This window comes from Myotis yumanensis, unplaced genomic scaffold (assembly GCF_028538775.1).
Source record: "Myotis yumanensis isolate MYYU_CA2020_CCGP unplaced genomic scaffold, mMyoYum1.0.hap1 SCAF_13, whole genome shotgun sequence".
In the NCBI taxonomy this organism is placed as follows: Eukaryota; Metazoa; Chordata; class Mammalia; order Chiroptera; family Vespertilionidae; genus Myotis; species Myotis yumanensis.
The window spans coordinates 16085113-16106946 of record NW_027223764.1 but is presented as its reverse complement, the minus strand read 5'-3'; the positions used below and the strand labels follow the sequence as shown (position 1 = coordinate 16106946).

The 21834-nt window shown below is 39.6% G+C and overlaps 1 protein-coding gene across 2 annotated transcripts in view; it reads left to right on the top strand.

Moving 5' to 3' along the window:
• Positions 1-21834, top strand: part of SLK (STE20 like kinase) — a 58496-nt gene that overhangs the window by 7150 nt on the left and 29512 nt on the right. For both annotated transcript variants that reach the window (XM_070432346.1, XM_070432345.1), the window contains exons 2-7: positions 8273-8437; positions 12226-12274; positions 12601-12750; positions 17692-17764; positions 17924-18118; positions 20978-21059. In XM_070432346.1, the coding sequence (XP_070288447.1) occupies positions 8273-8437; positions 12226-12274; positions 12601-12750; positions 17692-17764; positions 17924-18118; positions 20978-21059 (714 nt within the window). The remainder of the gene's footprint in view (positions 1-8272; positions 8438-12225; positions 12275-12600; positions 12751-17691; positions 17765-17923; positions 18119-20977; positions 21060-21834) is intronic.

The following is a 21834-nucleotide window of genomic DNA, read 5'->3' as shown; positions in this document are numbered from 1 at the left end:
ATTATGTTTCCCTGTAGCTCCTAGTTGTTTATGTAAAGTGGCTAAGCTCTATTCATGATTTATAAAAATTAAAGCAGTGAGTTTTATGTGATCATGATTGATCTCTGAAAACATTTTATCAATTTCAAGTACTATCTTGGTGTGTGTATCCCATTCTTGTTTTTATTAACATTTGTTTAGTTATTTTATTAAGTCTTTATGTGAAGATGAGATTGTTTCTTTTTTTCTAAAATATATTTTATTGATTTTTTACAGAGAGGAAGGGGGAGGGATAGAGAGTTAGAAACATCAGAAACATCGATCAGCTGCCTCCTGCATACCCCCTACTGGGGATGTACCTGCAACCAAGTTACTAGTACATGCCCTTGACTGGAATCGAACCCGGGACCCTTCAGTCCTCAGGCCGACATTCTATCCACTGAGCCAACTGGTCAGGGCGAGATTGTTTCTTTTTAACACTAATATCCATTATATAATTTAAAGTGTAGTGTTACATGCTTATCAAATGTTTATTTCAGTTTTGAGTTTCAGAGTTCTTTAGAACCAGATTCTTATGAATAATAGTTATTTTAAAGCAATAAGTAGGAGGCACTATACTTTCTAATGTAACTTTTATTTATTATATTAAACCAAAAGGTTCCATTGTTGGTTTAATCAGTATCTCCAGGGGAATGGAATAATTAAATTTGTTACTATAAAGAACTTTAGAGGTTATCTAGTATTATTTCCTCCCTCTTGGTGCGATTCCATTTATAAGTAAAAGACATCTTTAAAATCTCTTGGGACATTAGTAGAAGCATGCAGAAGTAGAATGACTTTTAACTCCACTCACAATATCCTTAGTCTACTACCAGGGTTTATATTTTATAGTGTGCCTCTTCAAAGACAGTTCCTCTGGTCTCTTTCTTCCCAGAGTATTATCTATAATAATAAAAGGGTAATATGCTAATTAGACCAGACATCTTCTGGACGTTCTTCTGAACAAAGCCACAGTGGTGGGGGCCGAGGCAGAGGCGGTTAAGGGTGATCAGCCTGGCAGGGGAGGGCAATTAGGGGTGATCAGGCTGGCAGGGGAGTGCAGTTAGGGGGCGATCAGGCCGGCAGGCAGGTGAGTGGTTAGGAGCCAGTGGTCCTGGATTGCGAGAGGGATGTCTGACTGCCATAGGATGGGGCCTAAGCTGGCAGTCGGACATCCCCTGAGGGTTCCCGGATTGGAGAGGGTGCAGGCTGGGCTGAGGGGTCGCCCCCCCTCCTGTGCATGAATTTCGTGCACTGGGCCTCTAGTATTAAAATGATGAGAGAAGGGCTTATGTTTCACTGGCTTATTTCTTCTGACTTAGGGAGGTGGTGAGTTCTAATTATTATTGGCTCAACTATAGTATCTTTCTTAGAGATACAACTTAATGTTGTATTTTCACCAGTTATGACAGATTTCTTGATTTTAACATCTCTGAAATTGGAATATGTCCTTTATTGATTGATGCCTTGGTATTATTGTTGGCCGGGTAGGGGTCATGTTATATCTGTCATTGAACTTAGTTGTATCACTGGTGTTAGTTGCAATCCCTTGATGTTCAATTAATAAACTATTTAAGGACCTTTTGAAGAAAAAATCCTGGTTGTTACCTAAAAATCTTTTAGCACCTGTGGTAAGATAAACAAAGTAGTATCATTATAATTGCAAAATGGGAGACAGTGACTTCAAATAAAATTTTGGAGATAGTAGTTAATTTAATGGCCAGAGAATGATGTTGTGTGGACATTAGATAACTCAGTGAATAAGTGATTCAAAAGAGTAAAACTTCAATATATGAAGTATTTAATTATATATGAACCAGAATAATAGATATACAATAACAATTTTTGTCTAAATATGTCCAAAAGTTCTTAAAAAAGGTATATAAAAATTCTAAATGAAAAAGTGTTGATATAGTTTAATTGGAAGTTTTTCTTCCTTAGTGAAATATAAGATAAGATATCTTAAAAGACATTGGAGATTTGTTAAAATATGATAGCTGAGAATATTCTTCTAGATTGTAAATCAGTATGAAGTCTTTTTTAAAAAGAAATATTTTTATTGATTTCAGAGAGGAAGGGAGAGGGGAGAGAGAGAGAGCAACATCAATGATGAGAGAGAATCATTGATTGGCTGCTTTCTGCACACCCCCACTGGGGATTGAGCTTGCAACCCCCGCATGTGCCCTTGACCGGAATCGAACCCAGGACCCTTTAGTCCGCAGGCCAGCTCTCTATCCACTGAGCCAATCCAGCTATGGCTGAGTCAAACCAGCTAGGGCTGAAGTCTTTTTTTTTTTTCTTTTTTTTTAATATATTTCTTTATTGATTTCAGAAAGGGAGAAGAAGAGAGAGATAGAAACATCAATGATGAGAGAGAATCATTGATCGGCTGCCTCCTGCACCTCCCTACAAGGGATCGAGCCCGCAACCCAGGCATGTGCCCTTGGCTGGAATCAAACCTGAGACCCTTCAGTCCGCAGGCTGACACTTTATCCATTGAGCCAAGCTGGCTAGGGCTAGGGCTGAAGTCTTTTGTACAAAACATATTATTTGAATCCTAAACATTAGGGTTACTTAATTAGTAAGTAGTATTTTTGCCCCTATTTTTTTCTAAGGAAGTAAAACATAGCAATAATGTACTTAGAAAATGTTAAACAAAAGAGTTCGCAGCTAAAAGTTTCTTGAAAGAAAGGTCTTAATGAGCCAAGTGCTAGCCTGGAAAGGACCAGGCCTTGAGGCATGAAGTCTAAACCACCGGTAATGTGGCTAGATGGAAAAGTTAGCATGTTAGTACTGGCATTGATGGGCGCTTATGTACATTCTGTTTTGGGGAAGAAAGATGTAAGTTGTTTTGAAAGAATATACATTGGCTACAGGTAAGGGAGGGTGGGAAAAGGTGAACTGGGGGCAATTTTGTGATAGTTACACAATCTATAAGGAAGAAATATTTACTAGTGTTGTTTAGTTACTGGCAGCAGTTCTGAAAGTTCATGCATACTTGTCTAGTGGTTGTCTAGTAGACTCTGGAGATTGATTTAGAGCTCCAACACATATTCAGGAGTGAGAGCACTCTTTAGTTAGTTGGCCCACAACTATTAACTGGTTAATTGTTCCAATTTCTTTCTCTGACTCTCCTGTCCACTGTAATTTAATTTAGGACATACAGAATTTTTCTTTTGACAACAAATTCCCATATACAGGCTGATACCTGTTTTGCTTATTCTTTTCTTCATTATTGCCAAGGTTAGATAATAGATCACTAAGAAATCTCCCACATACTGATTTTAAAATGCTTTATGGCTTCTGTAAAAATAATACATGTTCATTTTTAAAAGTTCAAACAATATGGTATGAAATACAGAAAAAGTCAAAAGCACCTGAAATTCCACCATCCTCACTAATGAAGTCTTTCTAGATATTTATGAAGCTATCCATATGTGAAAATAGATGTGTAGTTTCTGTAAAATTACATATCTCTCATGTTTAATAAGTTGTGTTTTTTCCCAGTCACTGATGTCTTATGGCCACTATTCCATCTTAAGAAATATTAATTGGTTAGTCAATTCATTTTGGCTGTGTAATGTCTCATTGTAGAGTTATATTGAATAATTTAAGCAGGTTCTTGTGAATGGACATTTAGGTTGATTCATTTTTCTTACTGTAAATAGTACTTTGATGAATATTTTTACACATGCATATTTTTTATTTTATAAAATTACCTCCTTATGATCAATTCTTAAAAGTGGGATTTGGACTTTTATTTATAATTTGAAACACTTATTAGTAGCTTTTAAAAGTTTGGTATTTTTTTCTGTTTTTTTTTTTTTTTTAAGTAATATATTTAGTTTTACTGAAATGATAACATATAATATTGAAATGTTTTTTAAAAAACCTAATTAATATTTTAAGATCTGATTAAGATATGCACTTAGCATGGTGCATAGCATGCATTAATTAACACTTGGATTGCGGGAAACGAGTTAAGTCGGCTCGCGTGAATTGCGCGTACTCCGCGGGAGCCGTCTTAACTCGGTTCATATAGATTTGCGGTGGAGTGCGGGAAACGTGTAAACTCGGGCCGATTGTAACTGCGTATTACCAAATATTTGTTTGTTTGCCGTTCACAAAGATACCTACCTGCGTATGCGAACCGTTTCATACCCATTGGGGTAATAGGTATCATAAAAATCCCTTGTAAGTAGAGAACACTTTATGGCGCTGGTCGAGTACAATACCGTTAGGGTACCAATGTATTGTTTTCTCATTTTATAACCGATATCCCTGGATATCTCACCATGCAAAGAGAATAGTTATTGAGAAATACTTCTTGTGTCCGGACGTCTTTAGTTTTGAGTTTTGTGAATATTATTACGTGTTTAAATATTTAAATATATTGTGATAAAGACATTCATATAGAATTTTTTAACCAAATAAAATAAAATCGTTCCGCAAAGTGTTCGCATAATAATTATTTTTTTATATCAGATATCTATCGGAGTACCGCTATTTTCAGTTAGTATTATTTTTATTTGCTTTAACCTAGAATGTCGCAGCATTCAGACTATAGTGATGATGAGTTTTGTGCAGACAAGTTGTCCAATTATTCTTGTGATAGCGATCTTGAAAATGCGAGTACAAGTGATGAAGATTCTAGTGATGATGAAGTAATGGTGCGTCCCAGGACATTGAGGCGACGAAGAATTTCGAGCTCCAGCTCTGACTCAGAGTCAGATATAGAAGGCGGGAGAGAAGAATGGTCGCATGTTGATAATCCACCGGTCTTAGAAGATTTTTTAGGGCATCAAGGATTAAACACAGATGCTGTTATAAATAATATAGAAGATGCCGTGAAATTATTTATCGGAGATGATTTTTTTGAATTTCTTGTAGAGGAGTCAAACAGGTATTATAATCAAAATAGGAATAATTTCAAACTTTCAAAAAAAAGCCTAAAGTGGAAAGATATAACCCCTCAAGAGATGAAGAAGTTTTTAGGGTGAATTGTTCTCATGGGACAGGTGCGCAAAGATAGAAGAGATGACTATTGGACCACGGAGCCATGGACGGAGACGCCATATTTTGGTAAAACGATGACGAGAGACAGGTTCCGACAGATATGGAAAGCTTGGCACTTCAATAATAATGCGGATATCGTAAATGAATCAGATAGACTTTGCAAAGTGAGACCAGTACTAGATTATTTTGTGCCTAAATTTATAAATATTTACAAACCTCATCAGCAATTATCACTAGATGAAGGGATCGTACCTTGGAGGGGAAGATTATTCTTTAGGGTATATAATGCTGGCAAGATCGTTAAATATGGAATATTGGTTCGTTTGTTGTGCGAAAGTGATACAGGATATATCTGTAACATGGAAATTTATTGCGGCGAAGGAAAGCGATTATTGGAAACGATACAAACAGTAGTGTCTCCATACACTGATTCGTGGTACCATATATATATGGACAATTATTATAATAGCGTCGCAAATTGTGAAGCACTTATGAAAAACAAATTCAGAATATGTGGAACAATCCGGAAAAATCGAGGTATACCTAAAGATTTTCAAACAATTTCTTTGAAAAAAGGTGAAACAAAATTTATAAGGAAAAATGATATATTGTTACAAGTGTGGCAATCAAAAAAGCCTGTATACCTGATTTCTTCGATTCATTCTGCGGAGATGGAAGAAAGTCAGAATATTGACAGAACATCAAAAAAGAAAATTGTCAAACCGAATGCACTCATTGACTACAATAAACATATGAAAGGTGTTGACCGGGCCGACCAATACCTTTCATATTATTCGATATTGCGGAGGACGGTCAAATGGACAAAAAGGTTGGCAATGTATATGATAAATTGCGCATTATTTAATTCTTATGCAGTTTACAAATCAGTGAGGCAAAGAAAAATGGGTTTTAAAATGTTTTTGAAACAAACAGCTATCCACTGGTTGACGGATGATATTCTAGAGGACATGGACATTGTTCCAGACCTTCAACCAGTACCGTCTACTTCTGGAATGCGGGCTAAACCACCTACATCTGATCCACCATGCAGGCTATCGATGGACATGAGAAAGCATACGTTACAGGCAATTGTCGGAAGTGGAAAAAAGAAAAACATTTTGAGAAGGTGTCGCGTATGTTCCGTTCATAAATTGCGCAGTGAGACACGCTACATGTGCAAATTTTGCAATATACCTCTACATAAAGGGGCGTGTTTTGAAAAATATCATACGCTAAAAAACTATTAATTTCTATTTGTTTTGATTTATTATGAAAATTTTATTTTAAACTTTAAAAATATGTGTATATTTTTAGGTAATAAGTATTTTTTGGGTTTTTCGTATTTAGTTTATATATATCGAATTATTTATGTACTGAATAGATAAAAAAATGTCTGTGATTGAATAAATTTTCATTTTTTACACAAGAAACCGAAAATTTCATTTCAATCGAACCCATACTTCAAAAGATATAGGCATTTTAAACTAACTCTGATTTTGCGCGGGAAACCTAAATAATTGCCCGCGCCATCTTATATTTTGGCGGGAAATTCACCCGACACCGTAGTGTTAATATTTATGTTTAGGCTATCTTTCCAAAATAAGCATCCTATATAATAAAAGGCTAATATGCAAATTGACTAAACAATGGAATGACCGGTCGCTATTATGAGCACTGACCACCAGGAGGCAGATACTCAACGCAGGAGCTGCCTCCTGGTGGTCAGTGCGTTCCCACAGGGGAGCGCCACTCAGCCAGAAGCTGGGCTCACGGCTGGCAAGCGCAGCGGTGGTGGTGGGAGCCTCTCCTACCTCTGTGGCACCTGCCCAGACAGGAGCTGCTGGGGCTCCTCCCAGTAGGAGTCTGTCCTCTCTCCTCACGCAGAGGCAGTCCCTGCAGATGCGTGTTTCTCTATGTGCCTCCTCGCTGATTTCACCTCTACTTCTTGGAATCACAATGGATCCAGGGAAGCTCTCACCCATAGTTTGGGTTCCTTGTTCTTTTGCAAGAGTTTTTTTATTCTAAACCTCAGAGTGAGGGCTCTCAGACTGTGAGAGGGCACAGACTGGGCTGAGGAGCCCCCTCCACCCCCAAGTGCATGAATTTTATGCACTGGGCCTCTAGGGTAAAAATAGAGACAAGCCACTAATGGGAGAAAATATTTGCAAAATATATCTGATAACCTACTATTCAAATATATAAAGAACTCTTAAAACTTAACTATTAGAAAACCAACAATCTGATTAAAAAAGGGCAAAAGATCTGGGCAGACATCTCACCAAAGATTTACAGATGGTCAGTGAGTACATTAAAAGATGCTCAATACCATATGTCATTAAAACAAGTAGATACCACTATACACCCATGTTAGAATGGTGAAAATCCAAAGCATTGACAACACCAAATGCTGTTAAGAATGTGGCACAGTAGGAACTCTCATTCATTGCTGGTGGGAGTGAAAAATGGGAGACAGTTTGGCAGTTTCTTACACAACTAAACATTTTTACCATATGATCCAGTAATTGTGCTCCTTGGTATTTACCCAAAGGGGTTGAAAACTTATGTCCACACAAAAACGAGCACATGTATGTTTGTAACAGCTTTATTCATAATTACTGAAACTTGGAAACAACCAAGATTCTTTCAGTAGGTGAATGGATAAATAAATTCGCACATCTATGTAATGAACTGTTATTTAGTGCTAAAAAAGAAATGAGTTGTCAGACCATGAAAAGACATGGAGGAACCTTAAACGTATGTTACTAAGTGAAAGAAGCCAATCTGAAAGGCTATATACTATGTGATTCCAACAAGATGACATTCTGGAAAAGCAAAACTATGGAGTGAAAGATCAGTGGCTGCCAGGGGTTATGAAGAAGGGAGGGATGAATAGGTAGTGCATAGAGGATTTTTAAGGCAGTGAAACTATTCTGTATAATATAGTGGTGGACACATGTCATGCATTTGTCAAAATCGATTGATTGTACACCAAATGTAAACAGTGGTCTGTGAGTGATAATGATGTGTCAAGAGGCCATTAATTGTATCAGATGTACCATTCTGGTGCAGAATCTTGATAGTGGGGGAGGCTCTGCATGTGTAGAAGCAGGGAGTATATGGAAACTTTGTACTTTCTGCTCAACTTTGCTGTGAACCTAAAACTATTCTAAAAAATGAAGTTTATTAAAAATAAAATAAACAAATATGCATTGGGATATTTTTGATCTTACATTTTTAGGCCCAGAATAAAGAGACCAACGTTTTAGCTGCTGCAAAGGTGATTGACACCAAATCTGAAGAAGAACTTGAAGATTACATGGTTGAAATTGATATTTTAGCATCTTGTGATCACCCAAATATAGTCAAACTTCTAGATGCCTTCTATTATGAGAACAATCTTTGGGTAAGTATTTTCTGTTGATCTGTAGGAGTAGTCAAAATGAATTAATTGTCCTAAAGAGGTTTATAAGTTTTGAAAGCCTATTTTGTATATAACCTCTTTTGTTTAGTTACTTGTGTTGAGAGTTATCTGCAGATGAGAGGGTCATTGACAACACAATTACCCTTAGCTTCAACAGATATGGGGGTGGGCAAAAGCAGGTTTATATTTACTCATATGGAAAAAGACAAGCAAGTTATGATTATTACAATAACTTTATTAACTCTGTGTTTTGCGACTCACAACTGTAAACCTACTTTGCCCACCCATGTATTCAGATGTGTATTTCAGATTGTACCATATTTCATGATTGTTTGACATTGGACCCAAATGGAGAAACTTGGTTAGAATATTAAATTTCCTAAACTATGAAATTAGCCTTCTCTTATTTTTTTAAATCTTAGCATTTACTTAAAAATTTTAAAAACTTCTTTTGTTTATAATTTTATTACCCTAATTTTTTTTCTAAATCATGTAATAAATTATAAAATGCTTACTAGAAATGTTAAATATCTACACTAATAAAAGAGAAACATGGTAATTAGCGTACGACCGCTACCCTTTTCATTGGCTAATCAGTGAGGATATGCAAATTAACTGTCAGCCAAGATGGCGGCCGGCAGCCAGGCAGCTGGAAGCGAACATGAGGCTTGCTTGCTCCAGTGACTGCGGACTCCAACGTTCCCCACCTCACTTGCCGGCCTCTGAGTTGCAACTCTAAGCAACTATGTACTATGTTGCAAATAAGAAGATAAACAAAACTCCAGAAACCGGCTTTCATTCAGCCGGGCTTTAGCAACATTGTATCGATGTTTTCAGAGGCGAGGCCTCAGAGCTAAAGCTGGCCCAGAATAAAAAAAAAAAAAGAAAACAAGGAGCGGTTGGAAGCTTCAGTCACTCACCACTCGGAAAACAGCCCTCAGCCCCTCACCTAGACTGGCCAGGTACCCCAGTAGGGACCCCCACCCTGATCCAGGACACCCTTCAGGGCAAACCAGCTGGCTCCCACCCATGCACCAGGCCTCTATCCTATATAGTAAAAGGGTAATATGCCTCCCGGCACCGGGATCAGCGGAGCAGCGAGGCCTCCTGGCACCGGGATCAGCGTGACAGGGGGCAGCGCCCAAACCCCCTGATTGCCCTGCGGCTCTGTGTGTGACAGGGGGGAGCTCCCCAATCCCCTGATCGCCCTGCGGCTCTGTGTGTGACAGGGGGCGGGGCCACAACCTCCCTATCTGCCCTGCTCTGTGCCTGATAGGGGGGAGCTCCCCAATCCCCTGATTGCCTTGCAGCTCTGTGTTTGACAGGGTGCAGCGCACCAACCCCCTGATCAGCTCTGCTCTGTGTGTGACAGGGTGCGGCGCCCCAATCCCCCCTCCCCATGGGCCCTGCTCTGTGTGTGACAGGGTAGAGCCATAACCTCCCATCGGCCCTGCCCCGACTGTGACAGTGGCAGTGCCCCAACCCCCTGATTGGCCCTGCTCTGTGGGTGATAGAGGGTGGCGCCCCAACCCCCCTCCACTGGCCTTGCTCTGTGTGTGACAGGGTAGAGCCATAACCTCCCCATTGGCCCTGCCCTGAGTGTGACAGGGTGCAGCACCCCAACCCCCTGATCCGCCCTGCTCTGTGTGTGACGGGGTGGTGCCCCAACTCCCCTATCGGCCCTACTCTGTGAGTGACAGCGGGGAGCTCCTCAACCCCCTGATCGGCCCTGCTCTGTGCATGACAGGGGGTGGCGCCGCAACCTCCCCATCGACCCTGCCTTGAGTGTGACAGGGGGCGGTGCCCCAACCCCCCAATCGGCCCTACACTGAGCGTGACTGAGGGTGGCATCGCAACCTCCCGATCCGCCCTGGTCTGTGCATGACAGGGGGCTGCGCCCCAACTCCTCAATCGGTCCTGCTCTGAGCCTGACCAGGGGCTGCACCTAGGGATTGGGCGTGCCCTCTGCCACCCGGGAGCAGGCCTAAGCCAGCAGGTCGTTATCTCCCGAGGGGTCCCAGACTGCGAGAGGGCACAGGCCGGGCTGGGGGACCCCCCCCCCCCCGAGTGCACAAATTTTTGTGCATCGGGCCTCTAGTTTATCTTATAAAATCAGGCCCAGCTTTAGTACATGATATGAGTGGTTCAGGCTATATGTATAAATTATGTTCATTTTTAGAAAATATTAGACACAAATAGATATAAAAATTAATGTTTATTATAGTAACCAGTCTCTTGCTCTGCACCAACACTAATTTAATCAAGAGGGCTTTTTGAAATGGAGTTTTTCTCCTTGAAGGAAGAAGCAAAGTGTTATGACAGAAGAGTAGGTAGTATAAGTAATACCTGACTAGGAATCAAAGGCCTCTATTTTTCGATCCTGGTGTTTCTAGGAGCTTAAAATCAATTAACTTTTACGAGTCTGTGTACTCATTATAGGATGAGTTAATGACCTACCCCCCAAATTATTTTTTAAATGATATAATGCATTTAAAAACAATTTGTAATTGGCAAGCATCTGTGAAAAATAAATTGTTATTGTTGTTATATAGAAGGAAAACAAAACAGGTATGTAATTTGTTAATATTTGTAATTTTAAAAAGTTATAGTTATTATTACTGTGATATCTTTTAATGTAGCTGATCAGGTCTCTTAAAAAATGTTTCCAGAGATTATAATAAAAATGAACTCCTAGACAATTTAATAAAGAGATAAGGTATTTATTCAACACTATTATAAAATAAAAAGTTGGACAACTGTGAAGGGACAGGTTAGTGGGAGAGGTAGACATTAATTAAAGCAACATAGTCAAAATTACAACTGTGATAAGGGTTAAGAAGGAAAGGTATGTCTTGGTATGTACCAGGGAGGTCTGGGAAGGCATCCATCAGGAAGTGATAATTGAGCTAGGATCTGAAGGTTCTGTGTATATCGTGTGTGTTTTTTTTAACTTAAAGAAGTCTCTATTTTTTCCGGATTTATTAATAATACTACAAATACTACATTTGATCACTTAAATCACAATAGTTATCTTAAAAATGAAAGTAATAAAACCATTCAGTAGTGATGAAATGGATATATAATACTACCCTGGCCCTGGCTGGGTTGCTCAGTTAGAGTATTGTCCCTATACATTAAGATAGCGGGTTTGATCCCCAGTCAAGGCACACACAAAAGACAACCAATGAATGCATAAATGGGTGGAAAAGTGGGTCCATGTTTCTCTCTCTCTCTCTGTCTCTAAAATCAATAAATTAAAAAAATACTGTCCTGATGAAAAATTCTATGCCTGGTTCTTTTAGAGAAGCAGGCACGCTAAAAATGGTGATTAACAAAAAAGCACATACTTTCAGAATGTGTTCTCTTTGTGCTTTCTCAAATGGTTATCATTAAGACTCAACACTTTTTTTTTTTATTGCTTAAAGTATTACAAAGAGTATTACATATGTCTCCTTTTTTTCCCCCCGCCCTTGACAATCCCCCGGCCTCCCCTACCCCCCAGTGTCTTATGTCCATTGGTTATGCTTATATGCATGCATACAAATCCTTCGGTTGATCTCTTACCCCCCCCTCCTGCCCCCCAACCCTCCCCGGCCTTCCCGCTGTAGTTCGACAAAGACTCAACACTTTTAACACTTTTATGGTTAGCATAATATTATTTCCATAGTCCAGTTAATTTGACAGTTATTTTTTATCCCTTTTGCTAAATTGAAGAAAAAATACTCAAACTCAATTCTGTATTAAACACATGCTTTTTTATTTGCCTGCAGATCCTCATTGAATTTTGTGCAGGTGGAGCAGTGGATGCTGTGATGCTTGGTAAATACCTTTTTTCCTTTATGTTCATATCTTAAATTATACTTAATAAAAATTGATGGATTTCAAACATTTATACATATATCTTATTGTTAGGTGAAGTTCAATCAGTTAAGAAATCAGCTTAATTATATTTTTATATTCTTAGACAATTGTAATAAAATTCTAAAATTAAATGAGTATAATATGTGAGGAAAGTAATGTAGATAATTCAGTTCTTCTAAAATAAATTCACTGTATAAGATCCTTGCCAATGATGGTAAAAGTAAGAGCCTGCTGACATGTTTTCACTGTGTAAAAATGCAGATTTGTTTACTTTTTCCTTACAGAACTTGAGCGACCATTAACTGAGTCCCAAATACAAGTAGTTTGTAAACAGACCTTAGAGGCATTGAACTACTTACATGATAATAAAATCATCCACAGAGATCTAAAGGCTGGCAACATTCTTTTTACCCTAGATGGAGATATTAAGTTGGGTAAGTTTATTTCCTTAAATAAGACATTTGAATTTGTGCTTTTTATCTTTTTTCATTTTTTTATTATGGTGAAATACACTTAACAAAATTTACCATTTAACCATTTTTAAGTGTACAATTCTGTACCATTAAGTTCATTCACATTGTTGTACAACTATCAGCACTATCTAAAACTTTCCTTCTTCTCCAACTGAAACTCTTTAAACATTAGCTCCTCATTGCTCTCTCCCCAACAACCTCTGGCAACCACTGTTAACTTTTTCTTTCTATGAATTTGACAACTCTAGGTACCTCATATAAATGGAATCAGACAATATTTGTCCTTTCGTGTCTGGCTTATTTTACTTAGCATATCTTCAAGGTTCATCTATTTTGTAGCATGTGTCAATTTCCTTCCTTTAAAAAGCTAAATAGTATTTTCTTATATGTACTAGTATATACCACATTTGGTTTATCCTTTCATCCATTGATGGACACTTTGGTTGCTTCTACCTTTTGGCTCTTGTGAATAATGCTACTATGGACATGGGTGTACAAATACCTGTTTGAGTCCTTGATTTCAATTCTTTGGGTATTCCAAAAGTGGAATTGCTGGATTATATGGTGATTCTGTGCTAATTTTTTTGAGGAACTACCATATAATTTTCCATAGTAGCACCATTTTACGTTCATATCAGCAATGCACAAGGATTCCAATTTCTCCACGTCCTTGCTAATATTTGTTACGGGTGTGGAGTGATAATGGGTATGAATTTGTTTATCTGCTATTGCATTCCTCTTAATTTAGTCTTTTTTTCTAAATGATTTTTTATTTCTAATTTTCTCAAGTTTTGCCACCTCATTTCTGAGTTTTTGTAATGCTGACTTAATGTTATTCTTTTATGTCTTACCTCACTTAAGGATATATTTTATTGATTTAAAAAATATATATTTTTATTGATTTCAGAGAGGAAGGAAGAGGGAGAGAGAGAGAGAGAGAGAAACATCCATGATGAGAGAGAATCATTGATCGGCTGCCTCCCACAAGCCCCCCACTGGAGATCAAGCCCACAACCCGGGCATGTCCCCTTGACCAGAATCGAACCTGGGACCTTTCAGTTCTCAGGCCAACACTCTACCCACAGAGCCAAACCGTCTAGGGCGGTGATGGCGAACCTATGACACGCGTGTCAGAGGTGACACGCGAACTCATTTTTTTGGTTGATTTTTCTTTGTTAAATGGCATTTAAATATATAAAATAAATATCAAAAATATAAATCTTTGTTTTACTATGGTTGCAAATATCAAAAAATTTCTATATGTGACACGGCACCAGAGTTAAGTTAGGGTTTTTCAAAATGCTGACACGCTGAGCTCAAAAGGTTTGCCATCACTGGTCTAGGGCTTGATTTTTTTTTTTTTAATAGGAATTGGGAGGGAAGAGAGAGAGGGACAGAGAGAGAGAGAGAGAGAGAGAGAGAGAGAGAAATGTTGATGTGAGAAACATTGATTGGTTGCCTCCCACATGCTCCCCAACTAGGGACCAAATCTGTTCCCTGACTGGGAATTGAACTCACAACCTTTTGGTGTACAGGACAACACTCCAACCAATTGAGCCACCCAGCTAGGATTGTCTTACATCATTTTTTGAAGTCTCGCAGCTCATTTTGAAATAGTTATGTTATAATTTTGATTCATTTTTGGTGAATGTTTTTCTCTAAATGTATTAAAACCTTATTTGAATATAAGAATATACTGTTGTGTAAAATAATGTATACTTTAAAAAATAAGTATGTTTTTGAAGATTTAGGAATGCCAAATAGTTTTGAGTTGGTTGACATTTAAAATAGTTTCAATTTCTGTTTAATTAATTTGAAAATACAGAGAACTTCCCATTTCTTTTATACCCTGTTCAATATATGAAGAAGTATAGAATTATACTATCCTCAAGAACCATATTACAATACCCCAATTTTTATGATCTTACTGGATACACATAATTGCAAATGAAAATAAGTATGTAAAATGCTATTTTAATAGACTAGTGTGTATATGCCACGTCATTATAAGTAGAAATACGAAGCACATAGCAAACTTAATTTTTCCCTTTGCACAGAAAAAACAAAGATGTCTTTTGTACCTCCTGTTCATTAGAGTGCCTGGAGAGGTATGAATGTTGACAGTAAACATTTGTTGTTTAGGCCTGTTTCTGGACCTCCTTCCTCAGTCATGTTCATAGGGGAGAGAGTTAAAAAGAATAGTGTTAATAGGTTCTAGGAAAACAATGGAATAATTACTGAGCTGACTTTACCTGAGTCCAGAACCTCTTCTGGCAGAATTTCATATTGTGATCTCAACTCCTTCCTCCAGGAATATAAGAGAAGCTTATAAGTAGAGGAGGTGGGGGGTGGTAATAGGGGTGAGGAGTTCTGAATAATTCTATATTGTATCTTCTGTAAATAATATATTCCAAGTATAATATGTTCTGTTTGCTTATTCATTTATTAATTTAATTATTAAACATTAATTAAATATCTAACGTAATGAAAGATTTTGTACACTACATTAGGAAGCTTGAACTTCATTCCACAGGCAATAGGTAGCTGCTTATTAATGTTTAAGCAGGAGAACTACATGGTCAAAAAAACAGAGAGAGAGAACCATATAATAAACACAAATAATTAGATTACAAAGCAGGACTTAATGAGTTTTAAGTTCTATCAACAAAATGTCACAAAAATTAGAATTATAGATATCCTATATAATAAATAGGTAATATACAAATTGATCGTCATGCCCTCACAAGATGGCTGCCTATGACCAGGCCGGCAGGGGGATTAGTGAGGAATGACCAAACGACTGAACAAGCAGGCTGCGTGGGGCAACCAGGCAGGCAGGCAGGTGAGCGATTAGGAGCCAGCGGTCCAGGATTGTGAGAGGGATGTCCGACTGCTGGTTTAGGCCTGATCCGGGATTGGGCCTAAACCAGTGGTTGGACATCCCCTGAGGGGTCTGGGATTGGAGAGGGTGCAAGCTGGGCTGAGGGGACCCCCCCACCTCTGTGCACGAATTTCGTGCACTGGTCCTCTAGTAGTTAATAATAGTAGCCGAAACCGGTTTGGCTCAGTGGATAGAGCATCGGCCTGCGGATTGAAAGGTCCCGGGTTCGATTCCGGTCAAGGGCATGTACCTGGGTTGCGGGCACATCCCCAGTGGGAGATGTGCAGGAGGCAGCTGGTCGATGTTTCTCTCTCATCGATGTTTCTAACTCTCTATCTCTCTCCCTTCCTCTCTGTAAAAAATCAATAAAATATATTAAAAAAAAAAAATAGCTGAAAGAGTACTTACTGAAAATTATAAAAAAAAAAAAAAAAAAAAAAAAAAAATAATAATAGTAGCTACCATTTACTGTGCCAGGCCTTGGAGCATAAGTACTAAATGCTGGATTTTGATATTTAATTTTGAGAATTGTGGCATGTCAAACATGAAACCTTGAAAGATAGATATATGTATGGAATGAGGTAATTTAGGCAGCAATAGCAGTTTTATGTTACTATTAATGGTTGTCTGAGCTGTAAACTTAAAAGATGTTGTTTAACAATGGCTTTATATTGTTGCTGTTCTCTAAAAAATTTTTTTATTTTTTATTTTTGAGTGGCTTAAAACAATACAGATTTATTCTCTTACAGTTCTGAAGGTCAGAAGTCCTAATGTTAAGGCGTTGGCAGGGCTGCATTCCTTTTAGAGACTCCAAGGGATAATCCATTTCTTTAGCAAAAGCTTCTGGAGGCTGCCTGCATTCTTTGGCTCATGGTCCATCCTCCATCTTCAAACCTAGCATCTTCTCTTTCTCTGATTCAGAACCTCCTTTCCTTCTTATAAGGAACCTTGGGATCACAGTGACACACCTGGATAATTCAGGATAATTTCCCTGTCTTGATTAATCACATCTGCAAAGTCCCTTATGTGAAGTGCTGTGATGTACTCAGTTCAGAGGATAAGGATTTGGACATCTTTGGGGACCATTATTTTGCCTACCACAAGGGAAGGGGCAAGCAATTTGGCAATATCTGCCAAAATTATAGATACAGCTCTGGCTGGTGTGGCTCAGTTGGTTGTGCATGTCCTGAAAGGCTGCTGGTTGGATTCCTGGTCAGGGCACATGCCTGGGTTGTTGGCTCAACACCTGTAGGGAGCATGCAGGAGGCAGCTGATTGATGTTACACTCTCATTTCGATGTTTTTTTTTCTCTCTCTATCCCTTCCTCTCTCTCAGTCTCTATGCAGTCTCCACTTTCTGTCCTTGGTTATCAGGGTTCTCTCCAACTAGTCTTCAGTTGATTATTCAGGGTTTTTTTTGTTTTTTGTTTTTTTTTGTATTTTAGTTGTAATTCTAGTTTGGTTCTTGGAACATGTCTGTGTAGTAGCATCCACTTACTCTGCTGCCATTTTTAATCTCCTCTGTGCTATATAATTTAAATCAGAAAACATGGTTCCTAATTTTTTCTTTGTAATGTAATTTTCTGAGGAAGTTAGCAAGCCATATGCTGTCATAAAGGCTGCTTTGGTATAATTTCTGTTTTTCACACTATAGAAAAATGTTTATATCTATTGATTCAATTATAATATAGCACTAGTTGACATTTGTTTTGAAGTGGATAGACTGGTCTGTTTTAAGTTACAATCTTGTTCTTCAATTCTGGAGAATTTGTGATCTGAAGATGTATAAAGATGGCGGTATTAAGTGTGTTAATGATGGAATCTTTTCTGCATCATTTTTGGTGAGTAGGTGTGATAGGAAGAGGGTGGTCAAAATTAGGATGGTAGAGAAGTTATTTTTTTTACCCTTTAATAAGAATGGCCTTATGAAGGACTTGATATGCTTTCCCAAACTTCATTGACTACAGGGAACTTTGCTTAAACAACTATCATTAACACTTCTGTATAATTATTTATTTCAAGCGGATTTTGGAGTATCAGCTAAAAACACAAGGACAATTCAAAGAAGAGATTCCTTTATTGGCACACCATATTGGTATGTATTCATTTTTATGGATTTACAGATTAGTTATGTCAGCAGTTATTATACTCATTAATTTGTTCACGTAATTAGTGATCCTGTCTCTCTTTTATGAGGGTTGCAATCACTATTCTTAAGTTAAACATCTTAACTTTCAATTTTCTGTTTTCATAGGATGGCTCCTGAGGTAGTCATGTGTGAAACATCGAAGGACAGACCCTATGACTACAAAGCTGATGTTTGGTCCCTGGGTATCACTTTAATAGAAATGGCTGAGATAGAACCACCACATCATGAATTAAACCCAATGCGAGTGCTGCTAAAAATAGCAAAATCTGAGCCTCCTACATTAGCACAACCATCAAAATGGTAAAATATTCTAAACAAAGTTTTTTAAGAAGCAAAACTTGACACTTTATTCTTCCAACTTTCTAAGAATATTTAAATTTATGGTACAAAGACTATATGAAGTAGAAAACTGATTTTTGGTATAGTTTCAAGACTTAAGGACCATTTAAACTCTTATAACTGACTTTTCCCATAACTTTTTTTTTTTTAATCCTCACCTGAGGATATTTTTCCATTGATTTATTAGAGAGAGTGAAAGAGAGAGGGAAAGACAGAGAGAAATGTCATTGTCAGAGAAACACATCTATTGGTTGCCTGCACATGCCCTGAATGGGCCAGGTGGGGCGAGTGCCTGCAGCTGAGGTATGAGCCCTTGACTGGAATTGAACTTGGGACCCTTTGGCTCTATCCACTGAGAAAAACTGGCTAGGGTCCCATAACTTAAAAAAAAATCAATTTTAGAGAGGGAAGGAAGATGAGAGAGAGGGAGAGAGAGAAAGAAACATCGATGTGAGAGAGACACATTGACAGTGGATCAAACCCACAACTTAGGTATGTGCCATGACCTAAGTTAGGAATCAAACCTATGACCTTCAGTTGCCAGGACTACTCTTCAACCAGTTGAACCACACTGGCCAGGGCTTTTCCTATAAATTGGAAGATACCAGTGACTTGAGTTCTACATGAAAATAGTATTTTCTATACTATGCGAAAGTGAGGCATATATCTGTCTGATCTATATTTGTGGAATTTAATATAGAAGAATTTTTGTGACTTGGCATACTTGTGAATATATGGTTATATCTCATTGGTTAAAACTTTGAACCTACTTACTTACATGTCTAAATTGTATTTAAAAATAAACTAGAGGCCCAGTGCACAAAAATCATGCACGGGGTGAGGGTGGGTGGTTTCCCTCAGCCTGGCCTGCACCCTCTCTATTCTGGGACCCCTTGGGGGATGTCCGATCCTGTGGGCCTAAACTGGCAGTCAGACATCCCTCTCACAATCCGGGACTGCTGGCTCCTAACCGCTCGCCTGCCTGCCTGCCTGCCTGATCGCCCCTAACCACTTGCCTGCTGGCCTGATTGTCCCTAACTGCCTCTGCCTCGTCCCCTGCTGATGTGGCTTCATCTGGAATGACGTCCAGAAGGTCATTCGGCTGTCTGGTCTAATTAGCATATTACGCTTTTATTATAGACTAGAGGCCCGGTGCACAAAAATTTGTGCACTCGGGGGGGGAAGGGGGGGTCCCTCAGCCCGGCCTGTGCCCTCTCGAAGTCTGGGACCCCTTGGGAGATAACGACCTGCTGGCTTAGGCCTGCTCTTGGGTGGCAGAGGGCAGGCCCAATCCCTAGGTGCAGCCCCTGGTCGGGCTCAGAGCAGGGCTGATTGGGGAGTTGGGGCACCGTCCCCTGTCATGCACAGAGCAGGGCGGATTGGGAGATTGCAATGCCACCCTCAGTCACGCTCAGGGTAGGGCCGATTGGGGGGTTGGGGCACCGTTCCCTGTCACACTTAAGGCAGGGTCGATGGGGAGGTTGTGGTGCCACCCCCTGTCACTCACAGAGCAGGGCCAATCAGGGGGTTGGGGCACTGCCCTCCCCCTCGCCCCACCCCCCGTCACGCACAGAGCAGGGCCCATCAGGGGGTTGGGGAGCTCCTCCCTGTCACACACAGAGCAGGGCCGATAGGGGAGTTGGGGCACCGCCCCGTCACGCACAGAGTAGGGCTGATAGGGGAGTTGGGGCACCGCCCCGTCACGCACAGAGTAGGGCTGATAGGGGAGTTGGGGCACTGCCCCCTGTCACACACAGAGCAGGGCGGATCAGGGGGTTTGGGCGCCACCACTGTCACACTCAGGGCAGGGCCGATGGGGAGGTTATGGCTCTACCCTGTCACACACAGAGCAGGGCCCATGGGGGAGGGACGGGGGGGTTGGGGGGCCGCACCCTGTCACACACAGAGCAAGGCCGATCAGGAGGTTGGGGCTCCACCCCCTGTCACACACAGAGCCACAGGGCGATCAGGGGGTTTGGGCGCTGCCCCCTGTCACACTGATCCGGTGCCAGGAGGCCTCACTGCTCTGCTGATCCTGGTGCTGGGAGGCATATTACCCTTTTACTATATAGGATAGAGGCCTGGGGGCCGGCTGGTTTGCCCTGAAGGGTGTCCTGGATCAGGGTGGGGGTCCCCACTGGGGTGCCTGGCCAGCCTGGGTGAGGGGCTGAGGGCTGTTTGCATCTGGTCACACACCCTTCAGGGTGGGGGTCCCCACTGGGGTGCCTGGCCAGTCTGGGTGAGGGGCTGAGGGCTGCTTTCAGGCTGGCGGTTTTGACTGCTTTCAGGCTGGCGGGAAGCTCCCAACCACTCCTTTTTTCTTTTTTTTTTTTTTCTTCTGGGCCAGCTTTAGCTCTGGCTCTAGCTCTGAGGCTTCCACTGCTGGTTTGTTTGCCGTTCTATAATCGAAACAATGTATAACTTCAGCTCTGAGATCCCAGCCAGCTATATTTGTTAGAATGTTTCAAACTGCCAGCTCAGAGGCCTGCAAGTGAGGCGGGGAACGTTGCAGTCTGCAGTCACTGGAGCAAGGAAGCCTCCCTGCTCGCTTCAGTGCATGGCTGCCGGCCGCCATCTTGGCTGACAGTTAATTTGCATAAGGATACGCTGATTAGCCAATCAGAAGGGTAGCGGTCGTACGCCAATTACCATGTTTCTCTTTTATTAGTGTAGATAACTAATAAAATCTTAATATTCTCATTAACTAGTTTTTTATGTTGAATACTATTGCATACATAATGAAACTTAATTTATTAGAGTTTTGTTTGATTTTAATAACACGAAAGTAAAATAGAATGTCGTTAAAATTTTATTTTGAAGGTCTTCGAATTTTAAGGACTTTCTAAAGAAATGCCTGGAAAAAAATGTGGATTCCAGGTGGACAACATCTCAGCTACTACAGGTAAGATAAGATTCATTCATTGTGCTCTTTTTCTACTTGAGTTTCCTTGTGGAAACTCAAAATACATGATAGTAGTTAACATTTATTTTACCAATATATAGGTGCTGCCATTGCTAAAAGGTATTTAGCTTATAAGTCATTCCTTCTGTGCATTTTTGATTGAGTTTGTGTTCTTTCATTTTGTTAGTTATTTACCCTTTGTTAGTTGCTTCCATTTTGTTTCTCATCTCTCTTGAGGGTAAATGTTGTTAAAATAGTGTTAAAGTGATTGGATAATTTTGATTTATAGCAGGACCTGTTTATAATATTGAAATAAAACTTAGTGAAATAATTAATATTACAGGTGAACAAAAAGAATGGCAAATATTGAGGCACTTACTGTTAGGTTGAGTTATAGGAAAAGTTAGTTATAAGTATTTATGTGGTGGGAGGGGGGAAGCAAAAGAATTCCCTGGGACACACTTACTTTTATTATTTTACTACCTCCACATTTGAAAGCCTTAGTCTGTGACAGACACTGTTAAGTGCCAAGTACACAGAGATAATAAAGTGTCTTCTTACTCTTAAGAATATTAGAACCATGAGCATAACCAATGGACACAGACAGTATTGGGGTGAGGGCATGTGCTGGGGAGTGGGAGCGGCTGGAGAGAGGTCAATGGGGGAAAAAGAGGACTTTTGTAATACTTTAAACAATAAAGAATTTAAATAAATAAAAAAGAATATTAGAACCATGTCAAAAAAGCAGGTGTTTGTAGACACTTTTAACTTTAAA